Source organism: Penicillium riverlandense, assembly GCF_028828495.1.
Source record: "Penicillium riverlandense strain IBT 135883 chromosome Unknown utg000001l_segment0_segment0, whole genome shotgun sequence".
NCBI lineage: Eukaryota > Fungi > Ascomycota > Eurotiomycetes > Eurotiales > Aspergillaceae > Penicillium > Penicillium riverlandense.
Window position 1 is genome coordinate 1,487,060 of NW_026643194.1, and position 16,540 is coordinate 1,503,599.

A 16,540-nucleotide genomic window follows, 5' to 3' on the forward strand; every position below is an offset into this window, starting at 1 on the left:
TTTGTGGCGTTTATTAGACTTGGTGTTTTCGTGATACCGAGCTCCACGAGACACCTGTGGCACGCATCGTGGACGGGAACAGAAGGTTGACTTATAAAGGCCTTGAGAGAATATTTTCAGCGTTCATCGACATCTACGCATGCTTGGGTCTCATTGAGTACAAGATAAGGCAGTACATAAGGGGTAATAACGTGCAATGGTGTGCCCTCTGACTAGAGGCATTACGGCCTGAGGCGAGAGTAAACGATGAACATGTAAACGCTAGACTATCCAATGCTCGCTTCAACCGAGTCGGATCAAGAAAAAAACATACAGAAGAAAAAAAAAAGGACAACGGCCGCCCAAACAAAACCAAGAAATTTTGATCTCTCCGGAGAGAGAACGAATAGCTTCGAACCTGCGGGATATGGATCGGGGACGAAAATCGAGACATGACAGGGTATCGGCATCGAGCGTGCAACGCTGATCATAAAATGGGTGTGGGGAGAAGGGAATAAAAAGGGCAAGGAGGCCAAGTGGCCGGACAACAAGCGCGGGTATATGTACACGGAGACCGTCGTCATCCAGACAGGCGTCGGTGGAATTTTCCAATCAGCCAATTTGGTGCTTGCCGTGACAGTCGGCAACAGGACCAAGGACGCAAAAGAAAGAAAAATGTCAAAAAAAAAAAAAAAAAAAAGTATAAGCACAACGAACAAGTAAATAAAGAGACACCTAGGCCTGCATTCCTTGGAAGATGCCCTGGCAGTTGTCCACAAGGAACTTAACCACATCATTCTTCTTTTGGACATCGGTCATCTCACGGGCGAGACTTTCGGGTCTCATGATGGTCGGTGCAAAAACGACTGCGACATTTTGGCTGGTCATCAAGTTCTCATCCCGGCGCTCGACCACGCGCTTCAGGTGGAAGACTAGGAATTCAAGCACGTCGCGGTGAACGCGAGGTAGCTCCATAAGGCTCCTCTGCAGCAGATCCACGCGTTCCAGTGTTGACGTGAGTTCGCTAGACTCAATAATTTTCTCGTACACCTCGTAGGTGATCAGGGGTGTTGGAAGCTTCCGAAAGTACTGCTTCAGAGCCGAGGTGACGGCATGAATATCCAGGTCCGGATCAGAGAGGTCATAATCGAACGGAGACCGCTCAAAGCCTTCCCGAATGCCTTGGATGGCTGAAGCAGCCCCGGATTTGCGGTAAATACCTTCCATGTCCATGCCTGACTGGAGTTAGCATTTGAATCGATAGTCACACACGAGGGCACTAACCTCGCAGCTCAACCTCTTGGATACAACGGGTGACGATAGCGGGAATAATGCTCTTCTCATGCACCATACGGTCCTCCAGATCGGTACCAAAAAGACCTGCAGGATGATTAGCGGAGAACGACAGAACAAGAAACGAGGGTACATACCACCACCTTCAGCCAACACGGGCACGCTATCAGTGTGTGACATCTTACCCACTTGTTTGTGCCTCTGGTTTCCGAAGAAGCCAAAGCCCTGTCGGCTCGGGTCCTGGGTTTGAGAGCGGGGCAGGCCACCCTCATTCTCGTTACCCATGAACGCCCCTTTGAGTCCCTTGACACCCTTGGCGACGTTCTGACCACCCTTCTTCCAGTTGAACTTGCGCGGCTGACCCTTGCGAATGCTGACAACTTGAGGTCCAGGAACAACAGTAGCAGTGGCGGTAGCAGGTTCCCCTTCATCATCGATATGCGCAGTCGAGATGGAGGTCGGAAAATCATGCATGCCGGGCTTAAAGGTCTCGATGGAGTTGGTTGACTTCTCCTTGTTGTGGTAGATCCCCAGGCCATTCGGTCCACGCCCATCATTGGCCTTGTAGAGTCCTTGGATCTGGTGCACGAGCTGGTTGTTCAATTCAGCCAACTGTGCATTCTTGGATGACAATTGTTCAAACTCTTGGAAGCTCTTCTCCTTCTGGCGTTGCAAGTGGGCCAGCTCCTCCGACAGATCGGAGCGCTTCTGGATGAGCTCCTCGATCTGCGGGCCATAGGACTCCTTCAGCTTCTGAATCGCTTCAGCAAGATCTCGCAGAACATTATTCGATAGCTTAGACAAATCCAAGGCCCCACCGCTTCCAGTACGCTTCTCGGCTTCCAAATGATCAGTCAAGACAGTAAGCTCACGCAGGACAATCTCTCTCTGAGCATCCAGGACGACCATAGTCGAACGTTTCTCAGACAGTTCCGTGTTAACCTGTTTGACATCGGCGGTCGCACGGAGAGCGAATTCCATCTCTGCAACTCGCTGGCGCTCCTTGCGCAATTCAGTTCGAAGCCAAGAGACCTCATCGGACTTGTCAGCAGTACCAGGGGGGCTCCCAACATCAGTTCCCCCAGCGCTTCCGTTGGCAGGCGACCGAGGAGACTTTAAATCCTTGCTGAGACGCACACTCTTGTCGCTAAAGCTGCGACCATGACGAACAGAGTTCGACATGCGACGCAAGAAGGACTCGCTAGTTTGAGCGGCCGAGGCTAGTTCTTCGTCTGGAGGATAGTCGACAATACTGTTATACCGCGACCGGGACGGCGAGCCCGCGCGGTCCAACTGCCGCTGAGAATCCAACTGGGAAGTATTCAGTGCACTGCCCTTGGCCAGTTCAGATGTAGTTTCAGTGCGCACTCTGGGTGACTCGTCATAGGGCGAGGGGCCGGTCGACTGAGACCGCGAAGAATGCCCGATTTCCTTCCGCGGGATCGTATAGCTTTTGGTTTCAAGTGAATCACCTCGCTTGGGCGGATAAGCCATACTGGACGACACAGGCAGAGAGCGGGACGAACCCCCAGACTCGTGCTCGTGAAGTTTGCGAAGCTCGCTTGTGGGCCTTGCAGTGGCCACAACGCGATCTAGAGGTGCCGTCTTGGGAACATCACCTTGCTCCTTGGAACGGTTGCTCTCTGGACTGTTGGCACCAGAGAAAGTTGCTCTGTCCATCAATGTGATCGGAATATCCGATGTGGAGCTGCGGGCAGAGGTCGGCTTGCTAGCTTTGGATGTGTCTTCAGTCGCCTTGTCCGCGGGGCCAGCCGCTCCATCCACATCGCGCCGAGCGTCCTGATACGCAATATGGGGAGAGTGGTTTTCGGATGAGGCATGAGAGCCAGGGTCTTGGAGATAGTCACGTCCGTCGCGTGACGTTCTGAGCGACGAATCGCCCGATCCAAGAGCGCCGAAGTAATCACGTGGTACTCCGTCCGTGTGCTGCGACTGTGCGCGAGATGATGATCGGGTGCCTTCAGTGGAAGGGTCGAACGCGAGAGGTATGAGGAATTCGGCGCCTCCGTCCGCTTCAGCGTCGCGCAGGCCCGTCAATTGGCGGCTGCTTCGGTAGGTGCTGGAAGGAAGAATGAGGCTGTCTGTAAAGAGAGAAAGAATCAGTCTTGGTATCCCAGTCATGGTCGATCGTGCGTTCCTTACCTGATGCCTGGCGGGAAGGTGAGGTTTCTGATCGGCCCGCATCACTGGCGCCCTGCGTGTCCCGGCTGCGCAACCCATCGGTCGGCGCATCCACGAACGCCTCGTTTTGAGCTTCGGCCATTAGGTGCGGTGGCAGCGAAGGCAGCGACTTGTCCAGCTTGGCCTGTGACGATGACTTTTTGCTGGCCGTGCCGCGAGTTCTTTTCCTCCGCCGCTGCATTAATGATTCGTGACAGTCCATACAGAAGATTCCCTGAGACGTGCGCGCATAGCGCAGGTTTTCGATCTTCTTCTTGCAGTTGCGGCATCGAAAGCATTGCGCGCAAAAGGCTTGGTCGCCGGTTAGGATGGCCAGGTCCTCGATCTTGTTGCCGCAGGAGCTGCAGTTGTAGGTACAATTGCTGCAAATCAGCGAGCCATCGCCCAGCAGCAGGAGGTGCGCGTCGGAATCGAGGAGGGTAGAGCAATTGCTACATCGGAAACAATCAATGTGCCACCTTTGCCCAGCTGGAAGACGTTAGGACTACTGCACAGCGAGAAGAATCCGGCTCCAGAACACTTACCAAGTTCAAAAGCTTTTCCTTCCTCGAGAATCTGGGGACACAATTAGTTGGGTTCTCATGAGGATTGACCACGGATGCGTACCTCTCCACAGCCCTTGCAGGGAATGGGGATTTCGTCCTGCTCCATGATAGGAGTCTCAATAGCCGGGGACTCCATTATAGGCCACTTTGACTAGGAAACGGAAAGAAATGCGCGACCCAATGATCTCTTGTGATGGGAAGGTAATGCAAGATGCCCGTTCGCCGGATCACCAATGGTGTAGGCGAGCGATTGGTGGCGACGACGTCGAATGTCAAGCGCGCGAAGACATGCGGCGTTGAATTCCGTTCGAAAAGACAATGGTCAGATACACGCAGCGGCCACGATGCTTTTGAGGGGGAGGGGGTGGAAAATGGATGCGCAAGATTGGCGGAGAACGCGACAGGGGAGGGGAGGGGGTCTTTGAGAAAGAAGACCAGTGGTGGCCGTTCCTGTAAGCTGCTGAAGGCGTTAGCCAAGCTGAAGGTTTCTCCTATGATTAGGCGTAAGACATCCGTCCCCTGAGTGCCAACCCGGGGGTGATTAGCCGGGCTGCCTTGTCCGACCTGGTCAGGATGCCACGGCCGGTACAAGCTCAAGGGGGTAAGACTCCGCCACAGATGGCAGCCAGGACACAACAAAAGAAAGTATTAGCATACCAGACACCGTGCGATCGTCAGCCCAAGTGTTGCTCCAGATGGGTTTCAGGCAGAGCGAGGGACGCGGGTGTTGTAATAAGCGCAGGCGAGGCCAAGTGTTGCCCCTCGCGGGCGAACTGCGCTATGGTAAGGGGTGAGCGCGACGATGTGCCCGATGCAAAAGCGAGAGGGATGATCGAGAATCGGGAGGGAAGAACCGAAAATCAGCGCGAGGTTCAAGAAGAGAACAAAAAGAAAGGAAGAGAAGAAGGAGAAAGAGCGAGAGGGAGAGGCGGAGTGCAGGGAAGGAGAGGACAGAGGGATGGAACAGTTAGTGGCAGAACAGAACCCGAGTCTGGATCTTCCCCACGCATTGAACTTATGTACCTCTTATTATTATTATTATTATTATTATTATCCACCGCTGTTGATACTCGATAAATAATCATGAGTATTTTACTATTATGGTCGTTCTATATCCCTAAATACATTTGTTGGGGACGAGGTCCTAGATACACCTGTCTACGTGGACGGACGGATGGACCGACGACGACCAGCAGATGCGGCTGGCCACGAGCTGGGCGCCCAATGAACGGACCCTGGGTCCAAACGAGATCGTGAAATCACCTGAATGAAGATCGTCAACGCCCGAGAGAGCCACAAGTGCCGGGAGAAGAGTTAGTAGAAGGGGCCAAGGGGGATTGGATTACAAGTGTTGTGCAGCAGAAATGCCGGCCTTGACCCGGGAGAGTAGCTGCTCCGGATCAACTCACTAATGTACATTCTTGCGTACCAACCATGGACCGGGTCTTTGTCTAAAACACTGTTGGGTCCTTACTGGGTCAGATTCTTAAATATAAATTGCCCCTGAACAGCCCTGAGGGGGCCGGCAGGGCGCTCAGCGTGGGCCGCCGCGTTTCAGGTTCCATCTGAAACGCATCACGTGTTTAGGGGGACGACCACATATTGTGCAGGACTATAGACAGCGAATATGACCGAAGTACTGCATGGGATGACGGTGGTCATGGAAGATTTGGGAGCTGGAAATAGGGGTTGCAAGGACTGAAAATGGAAAACATTATACGGCCATCTAGTGAACTTGTTCATAACCTCACCCTCTCAGTAAACCGTAAATAAAGGTCCTTGGTACCATGTCTTCATCATTGGCTACGAAGATAGCTATAGATACAAGATTTGGTAAAATATCTATGAGGCAACATCTATCTCTTTGCCTATACTTTCGCAACTTCACGCAAGAAAGCCGAGTGAAGTGCGGAGAAGGGAGAGGAAATGTGTTGACGACTCTCTCAACGGATAGTCACGAAGACCTCACTTGACCATGCTTGCGTGCAGGAAAGAGCCATCAAGATGGTATGTAGATGGTAGAACAGGAACGGCCTCTTCCTCTTCACCAATTGGTTGTCGGGTGTCTTCACTGAAGACAGTGGTTGACTAGGTTGCGCCTCGCATTTCGGTGGCACATACTTTGCTTAACAGGGCCCCCTGAGCTCCTGAAATAATAGAATCTGATGTCCATCCACCTACTTCAAGTGGGCTGACCGTCCAGGTTCTGCAACCTATTCCTAATCGCACTTTGATCGGTGTCTCCTTCCTCGTTGCTATACTCCTGAAGCACAATAGTCCGCATCAAGCGACGCGGGGCACGGCGGCCAGTGAATAGTTCGAACTGGGCAAATCCTTGCTCGGGTAGGACATCGAGACCGTCGAGGGCAACCCAGCCGCGATGCGATAGGGCACGCACCTGCTGCATAAGTGGCGTGTTGAGAGGTTTATATGCCAACTATATCAAAGTCAGTGCCACGCGGTAAAGCAGAATAAGGGAGAACTTACATCGACGACGACACCACCGGTAGGACTCTCCAGCCATTGCGAAGGCATGCGAAAGTTGGGAGCAGGCTGACCGCCGATACTGTGGGCTGGAATACAGGAGACAATGATGGTCGGTTGCTTGAAGGCACTAGGCCAAGGGTCATCCAATGAGTTCAGGATGCTGACTTTCGGACGGCCATGGGGCCCGCTTTGCTCTTTAGAATGCAGGTCTTGCCGGTTGTAATGATGGGCCAGTTTTTCTGCCTTTTCAAGAGTCCGGTTGTAGACGAAAATGGTCTGCACTCCTAGGTGGATCATGGAGTAGACAGCAGCACGAGCCATGCCACCAGATCCGATGACAAGACCTGTCGACGAGGGACGGACAGCATTTGCAGGAGAAAGTCCCCGGCGAATGCAGTTACAGATACCAATCCAGTCGGTGTTGTCCCCATGTAGACCCTTGACGGGACCCGCGCGATTTTTCTCCAGGTACACCGATGATTCCCGTGATAAGCGAGGATCCTCTCCGTCAAGGTTTCGGATTGGAATCAGCGTGTTGACGGCGCCAATCGCTCGAGCATGAGATGACATAGAGTGGAGAAGGGGAATGCATTCCGTCTTATACGGCAGACTGACACTCGACCCGCCAAAGTATGGGTTCTCCACAAGATCATTCAGACCGCGCAATGTGGACGACTGGTAGATCTTATAGAAATGGGGCATCCCACACAGTTTGAATGCAGTATTATGCATTGCAGGGGACATGCTGTAAGTAACATTTGCTCCGAAAACAAAGAATTGCATCGGGTCCAGGACGAATGAGTTGTAGAGCGCCGTTTGGACATGGTGGGCGGTGATGGAGGGTTGTAGATAGGTCGGGCTATCTTGCATCAAAGAGGGGTGCGTAACCGGTGTCAGGATGGGATTGAAGCATCGTGAAGTTCGGCCAAGGTGGCCGGTATTGTAAGCGATCAGCGGAAGCTCGGGGTATGGGAGATTCTGAACACGCCGGCGGAATCGCTGAACAGCGAGGTTATCCTCCATCGTTTCAGCCGGTTGAGACAGCCTGACAATATCACAACCTATCTTCCTCGCTCGTTCGTAGAGTTTGATGTATTCGTCTCCGTCCCAACCTCCGGGCAAGGAGTGAAAAGCTTCAAAATGACCAATAATTCTGGTCGATCCTCGAGTAGCGATGACTTGAGAAAGAAGACTATCGTCGCGCGATAGATCAATAGTCAAGAAATCTGGGGCCACTCGAAGACCGTGGCGAACCAGGTCCAGATAAATTTCATCGTTGCATCGAGAAGGGACTCGATTCGGGGAGAGAGATGATCCAGAAATGCCATGACTCTCCACATGGTAGATCAATGGCACGATGATATTTCGGCGGATGGTCGCCACGGCCTGACTGATACTGTCCGCCAGGTTTGAATCTGCGCCAGAATGGGTAGAAACACAATTTGCCACGTCGATCGACAGTTCAAATGCATCCGCTCCGAACTCTACTGACTCAATGTCCAGATCTTGTTCATGGATGACTGAGAATGGGACCGAGACCGCGGAGGTGTACATGCGAGATTCGACGGGCAATAATGACAGTGGGAAAGAGGCTAGTTGACGGCTCAGTTCCGCATGATCGCCGGTCACAAAGGCGATGAAACGAAGGAAGTCTCGCTGGACTCGTTTCAATGTGAGGAATGGGGTCGGAGTATGATCGTAGAGGCTATCTTTGGTTCCATGCTCGCTGCCATTGGTCTCGGAGACGTTGAAGAATTCCAGATTTGAGCATCCGCGGTATATGGGTCCGGACAGTTCGAGAAAATGCCGCACTTTTTGCGTATCCCACGCCTTGAGGTATGACTGAATACTGTCCGGATCTCGAACCACATGGATGACAGGGTGGGTGCGCGCATATTCCCGCAACAGCCTCTGTCCAGTGCGCTCCATCGACCCGGCTCCACACGCAATCACGCAGCCTTCCCGATTGTCTGACAGCATCGACTCCATCACCCGGGCCTCTTGCTGTCTGTATTCAATGAGATCATTGCCCTTCTTAAAAGCGGTGCGAGAGCAGCCGGTCATCTGCTGGAAGTAGCGGTCGGCATCAATCAGACGCCGGCCTGATGTCGCCGCAAGAATGACCGCGAGACTGGACTTTCCGGTGCCTCGAATGCCAATCAACACGACTGACGCATTTGGGCTGAAGTTGCGCGGGACCTGCAAGGGACCATTGTCGAACAGGACGGGCGAACCGCGATTCGAGTGAAGTTCTCGCAGCGATGTTGCCTGCCAGTGCGAGTCGGCGGGAGTCTCGGTGTGTTCGGGCTGTGGGCGAGACGTTGAATCCGACCGAGCCGGGGTCGTTGGGACGGAGCCGTTGGATCCCTGCTTGCGAGGTGCATCGTCGGTCAGGGCTTCCACCTCGTGAAGTTTGCGCTTGGGCGGGCGCACGAGAATGGACATGTTGTCAACACCTGGTCACCAGGAGACCAACAACTCAAAGAAAGGTTAAAAACAGGGGCCCATGATGATTCGGGAAGAAAAGACTCCATACAGCGAGCGCAGTGGACAGTGGATTTTGCGGGGAGTGATCCCGTGCAGCTCGCTGACTCAGACGGAGAAGTCCTCAGCCGGGCATGACCAGGTGATTGCATTTTCCCGCTTCCCCAGATCTATCGTGACTACAGAGTGCGTTGACTACCCATTATCCTTGGCTAGTGCCAGGCCAACCGCGCACTATCGTCTCTAGTACGGTTCGCCGGCTGGAATGTTCAGATGGCTGACCTTTTCCCCACAGTCACTGGCTCACTACTGAGCGGCATCGCCCTTCCCCGGAAAACCCCGTTTCCTATCGCTTTTTGCTCTACCACCACTCTGCCCTGCCATCGCTGCAAGAATCACAGTCTGCTTTCTTGCCCAGATTAACAGGGTGGGGGCGACCCATGGCGTGAAACGTCTACCGGTACAGTTGCGCTCGGGAGAACGTTCAGTCCACCGTACGACTTCGTCGAGGAACATGCGACTGAAGCCGCCAAGTGGACCGAATCGATCATCATGAGCTCCGAGTCTCGCCAAGCCACCGGGGCTAGCGGAAAATCTAAGCGGCGATACACAGACGTTGACGAGGATAGTCGGCAGAACCTCCCGGATGAGAATGCGACCCATCCCAAACGACAGCGCGTGTCGCGCGCATGCGACAGTTGTCGCTCGAAGAAGGATAAATGCGACGGCGCTCAACCAGTGTGCTCGACCTGCGCAACGCTATGCAGGCCCTGCACTTACAAGGCAAATCCGAAGAAACGCGGCCTGCCAACGGGGTATATCCGCTCCCTCGAGCTACTGTGGGGGCTGGTCTTCCAGAAAATTCGGGGTAGTGAAGATGTGATGCGCGCGTTGATGAGATCGATCAATATGCCCAGTCATTTGGCTACAATGGGAAAAGAGGCGGAGAGTTCGGACACATTGTTGGCGTCATTTAAGAACAGCACCGTCTTGAGAGATATTGAGCGCGTGCTGGTGGTGTTGGAACTTCCCGAGGAGGAAAAGCAGCGATCTCTTAAAGCTTGGGGAGAAGCTGATACGCCGCTCGACGTTGATTCCATTCTCGCCTCCTCCGAGGCCCAGGAATGGCAGATGCCAGAGGGGTTGGATAGCCGGGAGACACCATTACCCGCGGGCGTTTCGCCGTCTCGCCCTTCTGCCATCCGACATACCCCATCTCGCCCCAGCCGTGACTGCGGTACTCAGACACCTTCCAATAATGGCCCGAGCGACCACCCTTACTCTGCCTTTGCCATTCCCCGCACTCCCGGCCAATCTCCCACGAAACCCTCTCACCAGCTCCCCTACAATGCCTGGCCCCTTCTCGACATCTACTTTTCATACACACAATGCTGGTTCCCTATTCTGGAGAAACACGACATCCTTCGAACGGCGTTCCAATATACAGAGGGTGACGTGTATATTTCCCGCTCTGTTCCCGGTTCTGGAGATCATGCGGCCTTGTGGGCCGTGCTGACGCTGGCCTCGCTCCAAGATACGTCCATCTCTGCCACCCGATCGTTGGACGACCCACCTTCTGTAGATCCGTCTTGGCTGTACAGCACATCTAGAGACCTGATCCCACCAGAGGATGGGCCCCATGAAGTCGGCCATGTTCAAGCTCTGCTGATTTTGTCCCTCATCAAGTTTGGACAGCAGGAGTGGACCGCCGCGTGGATGCTTGTTGGACAGGCTGTACGAATAGCACACACCCTCGGTCTTGATCGGCCATCTTTCTCAGCCGAGCAAGACAAACAATCAGGACGAGCGAAGCATGTGTTCTTGGGATGCTTTGTTCTTGAGACCTTGATTGCGGAACAGACCTCACAGTGCCCGTCTTTGCGAAGAGCCGACCTAGCAAGGGTCGGATCGATCAACGAAGATGGACTGGAAGAATGGCACCCATGGGAAGATCAAACTGGACTCCGCCCTACCCAGACCGCGCGTGCTTCTCTGCAGCGCGGACCACTTCATGCCTTGAGCACTTTCAACCGTCTGGTGTCCCTCGTGTCCATATTAAACGACTTGTGTTGTTACAGACAAGACCCAACGGTGTCTCGCTCTCAACTAGAGTCACTCGATCTCCAATTGCAACGCTGGATCGCGTCTCTCCCGAAAAGCTACCGGGTAGACCTACAAAGCCGTCCTATCAAATTGGCATCGCCACACATCTTTGGGCTTGAGATGATCTATGAGAGCATCGTCACAACATTGAGCCTGCAGATCGCTTCGCGTGAATACAATCAAAACCTACCCGAGATGCCTCATAGGATGCGGGCTATGCAGAGTTCGAGTCGGTTATTGCAATTGCTTAATGTCTACATGGAAACCTACAGCATATCAACTACCAGCCCGACTCTCGGTATGATTCTCAGATACGGCCTCCCCCATGCGTCTTCCAGAGATTCCCCATGGAACCTCGATTTGGATCTTCAGAACAAACTCCAAACTTCTTCCTCCCACCTCTCTCTACTTTGGTCTCCGCCAGACAGACATGCTGCAAGCCAAGGCCCTCAAATACTCGGCCCATCTCCAACGGCTTCTCAACATCTGGGTGTCACCGCAAGTGAGGGTCCGAACCTACAGGGTGAGCTACGGCGAACTGCTTCTTCTCAACACATGCCCCCTCCAAGCGAGGGCAGTGCTTCCCGAAGCAACGCCAATTCTTCCGTTGACCCATTCCTCACGTCGCCCTGGCTTCGAACTACACAACCCTCACTCCTGCCCACCCCCACTTCGTCCTTGGCGCCCGTTGGCGGCGCCCCGGATATTCCACCACAGCCCGGCCACTTGGACAGTGCCTTGGGCAGCGGACTCCGGCAATCCGTCTCTGGTCCCTCCAAATCGCAACCTGCACCCGGCATACTCCCAGAACTCTCCCCTTCTTTCCATGCCACCGGACAGTATCCACCCACATATCAAGACCCTTCCCTCGGTCTCGGTTCGTTTGTTGACATGGACGGCTATGGACCCTCGCAACGACAGCGGATTGCTCCAGACCTCGACGCGCTATTTGACGAGCTGGCATCATTAGATGGCGCTGAAAAGTGAGTTGCTGTCCCGAAAGTTTGGTTTATCAATACTAATATTTTTTTTTGCAGGGCCGACAATCAGCCGGAGTTCATGCAAAACCTCGGGTTTGTCGCCGATGCTGGGATCCCAGAACTCTACTCGTTCTCGGGCCAAATCGAGCCATTTCTCCTAGCGCATGCTCAGCAGCTTCCGAGTAATGGGCCGCCACCTGCTGTGCGACGAGAATCGCAGCCGTTGAACATTTCCGCGGCTCCGAAACGATGACCTGGCCTGACTTGTTCATATATCTGTTGGTCAGGCATGTCGACCTTCAAACGAATAACAGCGAGCCTGTAATATCACTCCAAGCTCTCGGATACGGTTATGGATACGGTGTCATCCCTGGTGTTCAAAAAGTGTGTATATAAAGTATCTACCTCGTCATGTCTGTATACCCCACACACAACATGTTGTCAAGAACCTACCCCAATCTGTAATAGTAGAAACCGCCTTAAATTGTAATCCCACTAATTGAGTCCTTAAAAAATGAATCTACAAAGAAGCCTTCTTCTCCCTTTCCTCGAAATTCAACGCCACATGCTCGACGGCAACCTTATACCCATAGACCCCCAACCCAACAATAATGCCGGCGGCCTTATCACTAAAATACGAATGATGGCGCCACGGCTCCCGCGCATGGACATTGCTAACATGCAGCTCAATAAAGGGAATTGCGACGCCCAAGAGCGCGTCGCGGATCGCCACGGAGGTGTGCGTGTATGCGCCCGGATTGATGATGATGCCGTCGACTTTGCCGCGCGCGGCTTGGATACGGTCGACTAGCGCGCCTTCGTGGTTGGATTGAAAGGATTCGAGCGTGGCGTTGTGGGAGGCTGCCACTTCGCGGCAGTTGTTCTCGACGTCTGCGAGGGTGGTGTGTCCGTAGATGTGCGGTTCGCGGGTGCCCAGGAGGTTGAGATTGGGCCCGTTGAGGAGGAGGATGGATTTGACCATTTTGGGTTGGCTTGACAGTCTATGGTGACTGAGGGATTGGTGAAGAGCGAGTGAGTAAGTGGTTGAGGTAAAGGTGAAGTGAAGTGGTGGTGGTGTGGTGATGAGGGTAAGTCCGGCTGAGTGCTCTCCCGACGTGTGGGGTGGCGGTCTATGTACTTTGCCGATTTTGCGGAGAACCTTACTACAGCCCTGTAGATAATTGCTCATTAATATCATTTAATTTTATATTCGTGTAGTTCGCTAGTTAGGGTTAAATATCCATGAAGCAGAAAAAGCAGGGAAACGGCGAATTCCATCGCTGGTCCAGCTCAACCATGCCCCCGCGAAGGCCCACTGTTTCCGGTTCATTTTTTTGGACTCCACGACCGCGTGGTCGGGGTTAAAACACCGGGCGTGGAGCAAAGGTGCGACACTTCATCGGTAGCATCTCTGCGTAGCTAAGGAACCGGGGTGAAGAATGGCCAGTTCTGGCGAATTTCATCTAGCCACTGGCCAATTAGGGTTGGCAGCAGAAGAAGAAGTAATGAAGGTTTGTCTTCCTCAGTCATGACCGCATGCAGCAGTGCTGCAAGTAGACATTGTTTGGTCTTGCCAAATCCAGTTTCATCCGCAAGGATTGCCCCATGAATGGTACAGCTCTTAAGCTTCTCGCCGCTTCGCGTATGTCATATGGACCAGAGGTCCGTAGGAGAAGATGGCCGCACCCACCGGGGGCGACAGCCAGCTGGTGCCGGAATGGCTGACAGCCTATTTTCTCGTTTGAGGCATCCGGCCGCTTGGCATTGCGGAGGTTCACCTTTGTGTACCCGTACTCCGAGGCTGATGAGGGCTTCACCATCCAACACCCCAGCCGCTCGCCCGGTGGTCATTCGCCCGTGCAAGTACATGCAGTCCATACAGCTGCTATCGAGAAAGTCGTTGTTGGAGGCACGGGTAAGAAAACCATTGCTCGTAAACCTTGTTCCAGAAGAAGATCAGGAGGTGGATAGCCCGCTGTAGATCGTATTCATCTAGCTCAAATGGCGCTCAGAGCGCCTGTTATGAACAAACGATCAACGGCAGAACTCCATCGGATTTTTCGAGTTCCTCCGGCGCCCGCAAACTCGAGTCAAGTCTCAACATGAACCGTTCCATGTCCGGCGTACGCGAAACGCAAAGTGAAGGACGCGTTATTCTTGTGATACCAGGACCAAACTTGTCGAAAAATTTCTGGATTTTTGCTTTCCCATTCAGCGAACTTCACCTTGCGGGGCATCTCGTAGATCTGCGAGGGAATACCCATGATATCTTCGAAGGCGTTCCTGAGTATATCCACGTCTTTCTCAGCTCCTCAGGTAATCTGGGAGCCCGGTGAGAGCTACTACCTGACCTGTCGCATGACGAGGATCGAATACTAAACGTTCAAGAGCACATCGAAAGCTGTTTGTAGTGTGTATGCACAAGCCGAATTCGTTGTTCAGATCCCGACTGTGAAGCACAGGCACGAAGAAAGCAATTGATGCAACTAGCGTACCGAAGAAGGGTCCACGAAACTAGAGGTTGTCGGTATCGATGCGGTTACCGTCTGCGGATTTCCTGCTTCCAGCCTTCTGTATCTTTTGCCAAGGGCATTCCGCACCCACGTGGAAAGGACTTTTTGCCGGAGCTCCAGGTGGCCCTGGCGAAGGGCTCCTAGTTTCTTGACCTTGTGGTTCATTTCCGCACGATCCTTTACCATCTCTGCAAGATTAACTTTCAGCTCCTGCTTGGAAACCGAGATATGCCAGCGAGGGCGGAAAATGTGCTGAAAGAGTAGTTTCGTTGTCCGATTTAGTAGATGGGATACCGTAGCCAAGGACAAAAAGCAAAACAAATACGAGCCTCCGTTGCGCCATACGAAGTCCCCATGGGTGCTCTGCTATGCCTCTTTATTTCAAATAGGAAGCCACACTGCTTCGTATCGTGGTGAGGTTGGCAACGCTCTGCTTAGCGTCCTATTGTAGCAACGGCGCCCCTCTAACCATTTTGTCCACGGAGGCGGCAAGAGGGTTTTCCTTATCCTCAACTGAACTATGGTAGGCCATCTTGGTGTGACTCTCGATTGTCTGACCTCTGACAGAAGCCGACCCCGATCCCGGTCTCCCTTGTTCACACATTGAATAGCGCTTAGGAAGCACCGTGGACGTGAAAGAGGATAGAGATCACGAATGGAGTGAGTAGCTAGAACCACCACTCCGAGCTGCTGCCCAAAGGCGGCACGACGATGTGGGGACGAACCAATATGTTGGAATCTCGAGGTTTCATTCGTAAGGGACCAGTCGACGTCGACCGCACGGTCACCTTGTGTATCGCCAGTATGGGCTGTTTTTCGCATCATCCAGATGTAACAGCATCCAGGTCATCATATTCAATCGCCCTGAAGTGCCCCAAACACGCAATATCAAAAATCGCTGCCGTATAGCCGCGGCGTACCCAGCGCGTCTACAATCCGAATCCAGAAGCCAGGAAGTCCAAAACCTTCCCGGGCGACGCAGTCAGCGCCGCCCTACCGGCGGCCAAGACCTTGCGATGGCTCGACTGCGCAGCCGCCGCAGCATCATGGAGGGATATGAAGTCCTTGTATCGGTGTTGTCAGAATCTTCGATGCGCATAATCATGGATGTCTCACAGTCGAAAGTCTTGACCCTGTCACTGCGTTCGAGACTGGTGAGCACATATGGAGTTTAACAAGGCTAACAGAGGTATTAGATGCCTTTGGGAACCACCACAAGCGGAGTGTCAACGTATTTTTATCTTCGCTGAGCCTGGACCCCGCTGAAGATGCCTGGCGCTCGTCAGCAGTGTGACGGCTTGGTCAATGTTGTACGCGTGTAGACATTGAGACCGGGGTCGGTGGGGTGTCGAAAATTGGTATTTTGAGGGTGGTGTTCAGGGCTGTCCGAAACTCCTGGAGAGAGGGCACGTTCAGAATACTCGCATCCAGTGGCACAACAGGATCTGTAGGCCCTAAAGTGAAGTAATCGGACCACAACAGTCTATGCACACTAGGTTTGAGGAACATCAAGTCGGCGCAGGTTTCAGTGTTAAGATCGCAGGCAGCAGAACTGCATGTTGTGGGAACCTGGTTCCCCGGATAGACCGTACACAAAGGTGCTAGTGTGCCGATGCCAGACTTGTAGTCTTGTGGTTGTATAAAATTCTTGTTCGAAACTAGTCCACTCCTGCACGTCGTCGGAGACGGACCTGCCCAGGAGGGCGATAAGCTTGCGTAGACTATCCTCGTTATGTCAGTCGTCATACCTCGAGATGCCCGCCAATGTAGAGGCCCAACATACTTGATTGGGTGCAGAGGACTGCGTTGTTCTCCTTCCCCTGGTATCTCCGCTCATCGCGTACGCCGGCCATATAGGTCATACGCTGTGATTCCAGGCCTCTCCTCCGAGGTCGTGTTTCTCGTCGACTACGTTCCTTCGACAAGAGTGCTTTTGAAGAGAAGGAATGAGTGT

The 16,540-nt window shown here is 53.2% G+C and overlaps 6 protein-coding genes across 6 annotated transcripts; 1 reads left to right on the plus strand and 5 right to left on the minus strand.

Moving 5' to 3' along the window:
* Window positions 1-714: 714 nt before the first annotated feature.
* On the minus strand, window positions 715-4,155 carry N7474_000612 (uncharacterized protein; the record flags this gene model as incomplete). The annotated part of the gene is made up of 6 exons (XM_057192027.1): window positions 715-1,214; window positions 1,264-1,359; window positions 1,410-3,374; window positions 3,436-3,942; window positions 3,999-4,029; window positions 4,081-4,155. The coding sequence occupies 6 exons, from the start codon at window positions 4,153-4,155 to the stop codon at window positions 715-717; spliced, it is 3,174 nt and encodes a 1,057-aa protein (XP_057056980.1).
* A 2,046-nt stretch (window positions 4,156-6,201) lies between these two features.
* On the minus strand, window positions 6,202-8,951 carry N7474_000613 (putative quinate pathway repressor protein QutR; the record flags this gene model as incomplete). The annotated part of the gene is made up of 2 exons (XM_057192028.1): window positions 6,202-6,456; window positions 6,507-8,951. The coding sequence occupies 2 exons, from the start codon at window positions 8,949-8,951 to the stop codon at window positions 6,202-6,204; spliced, it is 2,700 nt and encodes an 899-aa protein (XP_057056981.1).
* A 591-nt stretch (window positions 8,952-9,542) lies between these two features.
* N7474_000614 (putative C6 transcription factor QutA) lies at window positions 9,543-12,326 on the plus strand (the record flags this gene model as incomplete). The annotated part of the gene is made up of 2 exons (XM_057192029.1): window positions 9,543-12,076; window positions 12,131-12,326. The coding sequence occupies 2 exons, from the start codon at window positions 9,543-9,545 to the stop codon at window positions 12,324-12,326; spliced, it is 2,730 nt and encodes a 909-aa protein (XP_057056982.1).
* Window positions 12,327-12,593: 267 nt separating this feature from the next.
* On the minus strand, window positions 12,594-13,055 carry N7474_000615 (type II 3-dehydroquinate dehydratase; the record flags this gene model as incomplete). Its single annotated transcript, XM_057192030.1, has 1 exon — window positions 12,594-13,055. The coding sequence occupies one exon, from the start codon at window positions 13,053-13,055 to the stop codon at window positions 12,594-12,596; it is 462 nt and encodes a 153-aa protein (XP_057056983.1).
* Window positions 13,056-14,163: 1,108 nt separating this feature from the next.
* On the minus strand, window positions 14,164-15,118 carry N7474_000616 (uncharacterized protein; the record flags this gene model as incomplete). Its single annotated transcript, XM_057192031.1, has 3 exons — window positions 14,164-14,356; window positions 14,678-14,838; window positions 15,056-15,118. 3 exons carry the CDS (start codon window positions 15,116-15,118, stop codon window positions 14,164-14,166), a joined length of 417 nt encoding a protein of 138 aa, XP_057056984.1.
* A 397-nt stretch (window positions 15,119-15,515) lies between these two features.
* On the minus strand, window positions 15,516-16,439 carry N7474_000617 (uncharacterized protein; the record flags this gene model as incomplete). The annotated part of the gene is made up of 3 exons (XM_057192032.1): window positions 15,516-15,650; window positions 15,901-16,307; window positions 16,370-16,439. 3 exons carry the CDS (start codon window positions 16,437-16,439, stop codon window positions 15,516-15,518), a joined length of 612 nt encoding a protein of 203 aa, XP_057056985.1.
* Window positions 16,440-16,540: the final 101 nt, after the last annotated feature.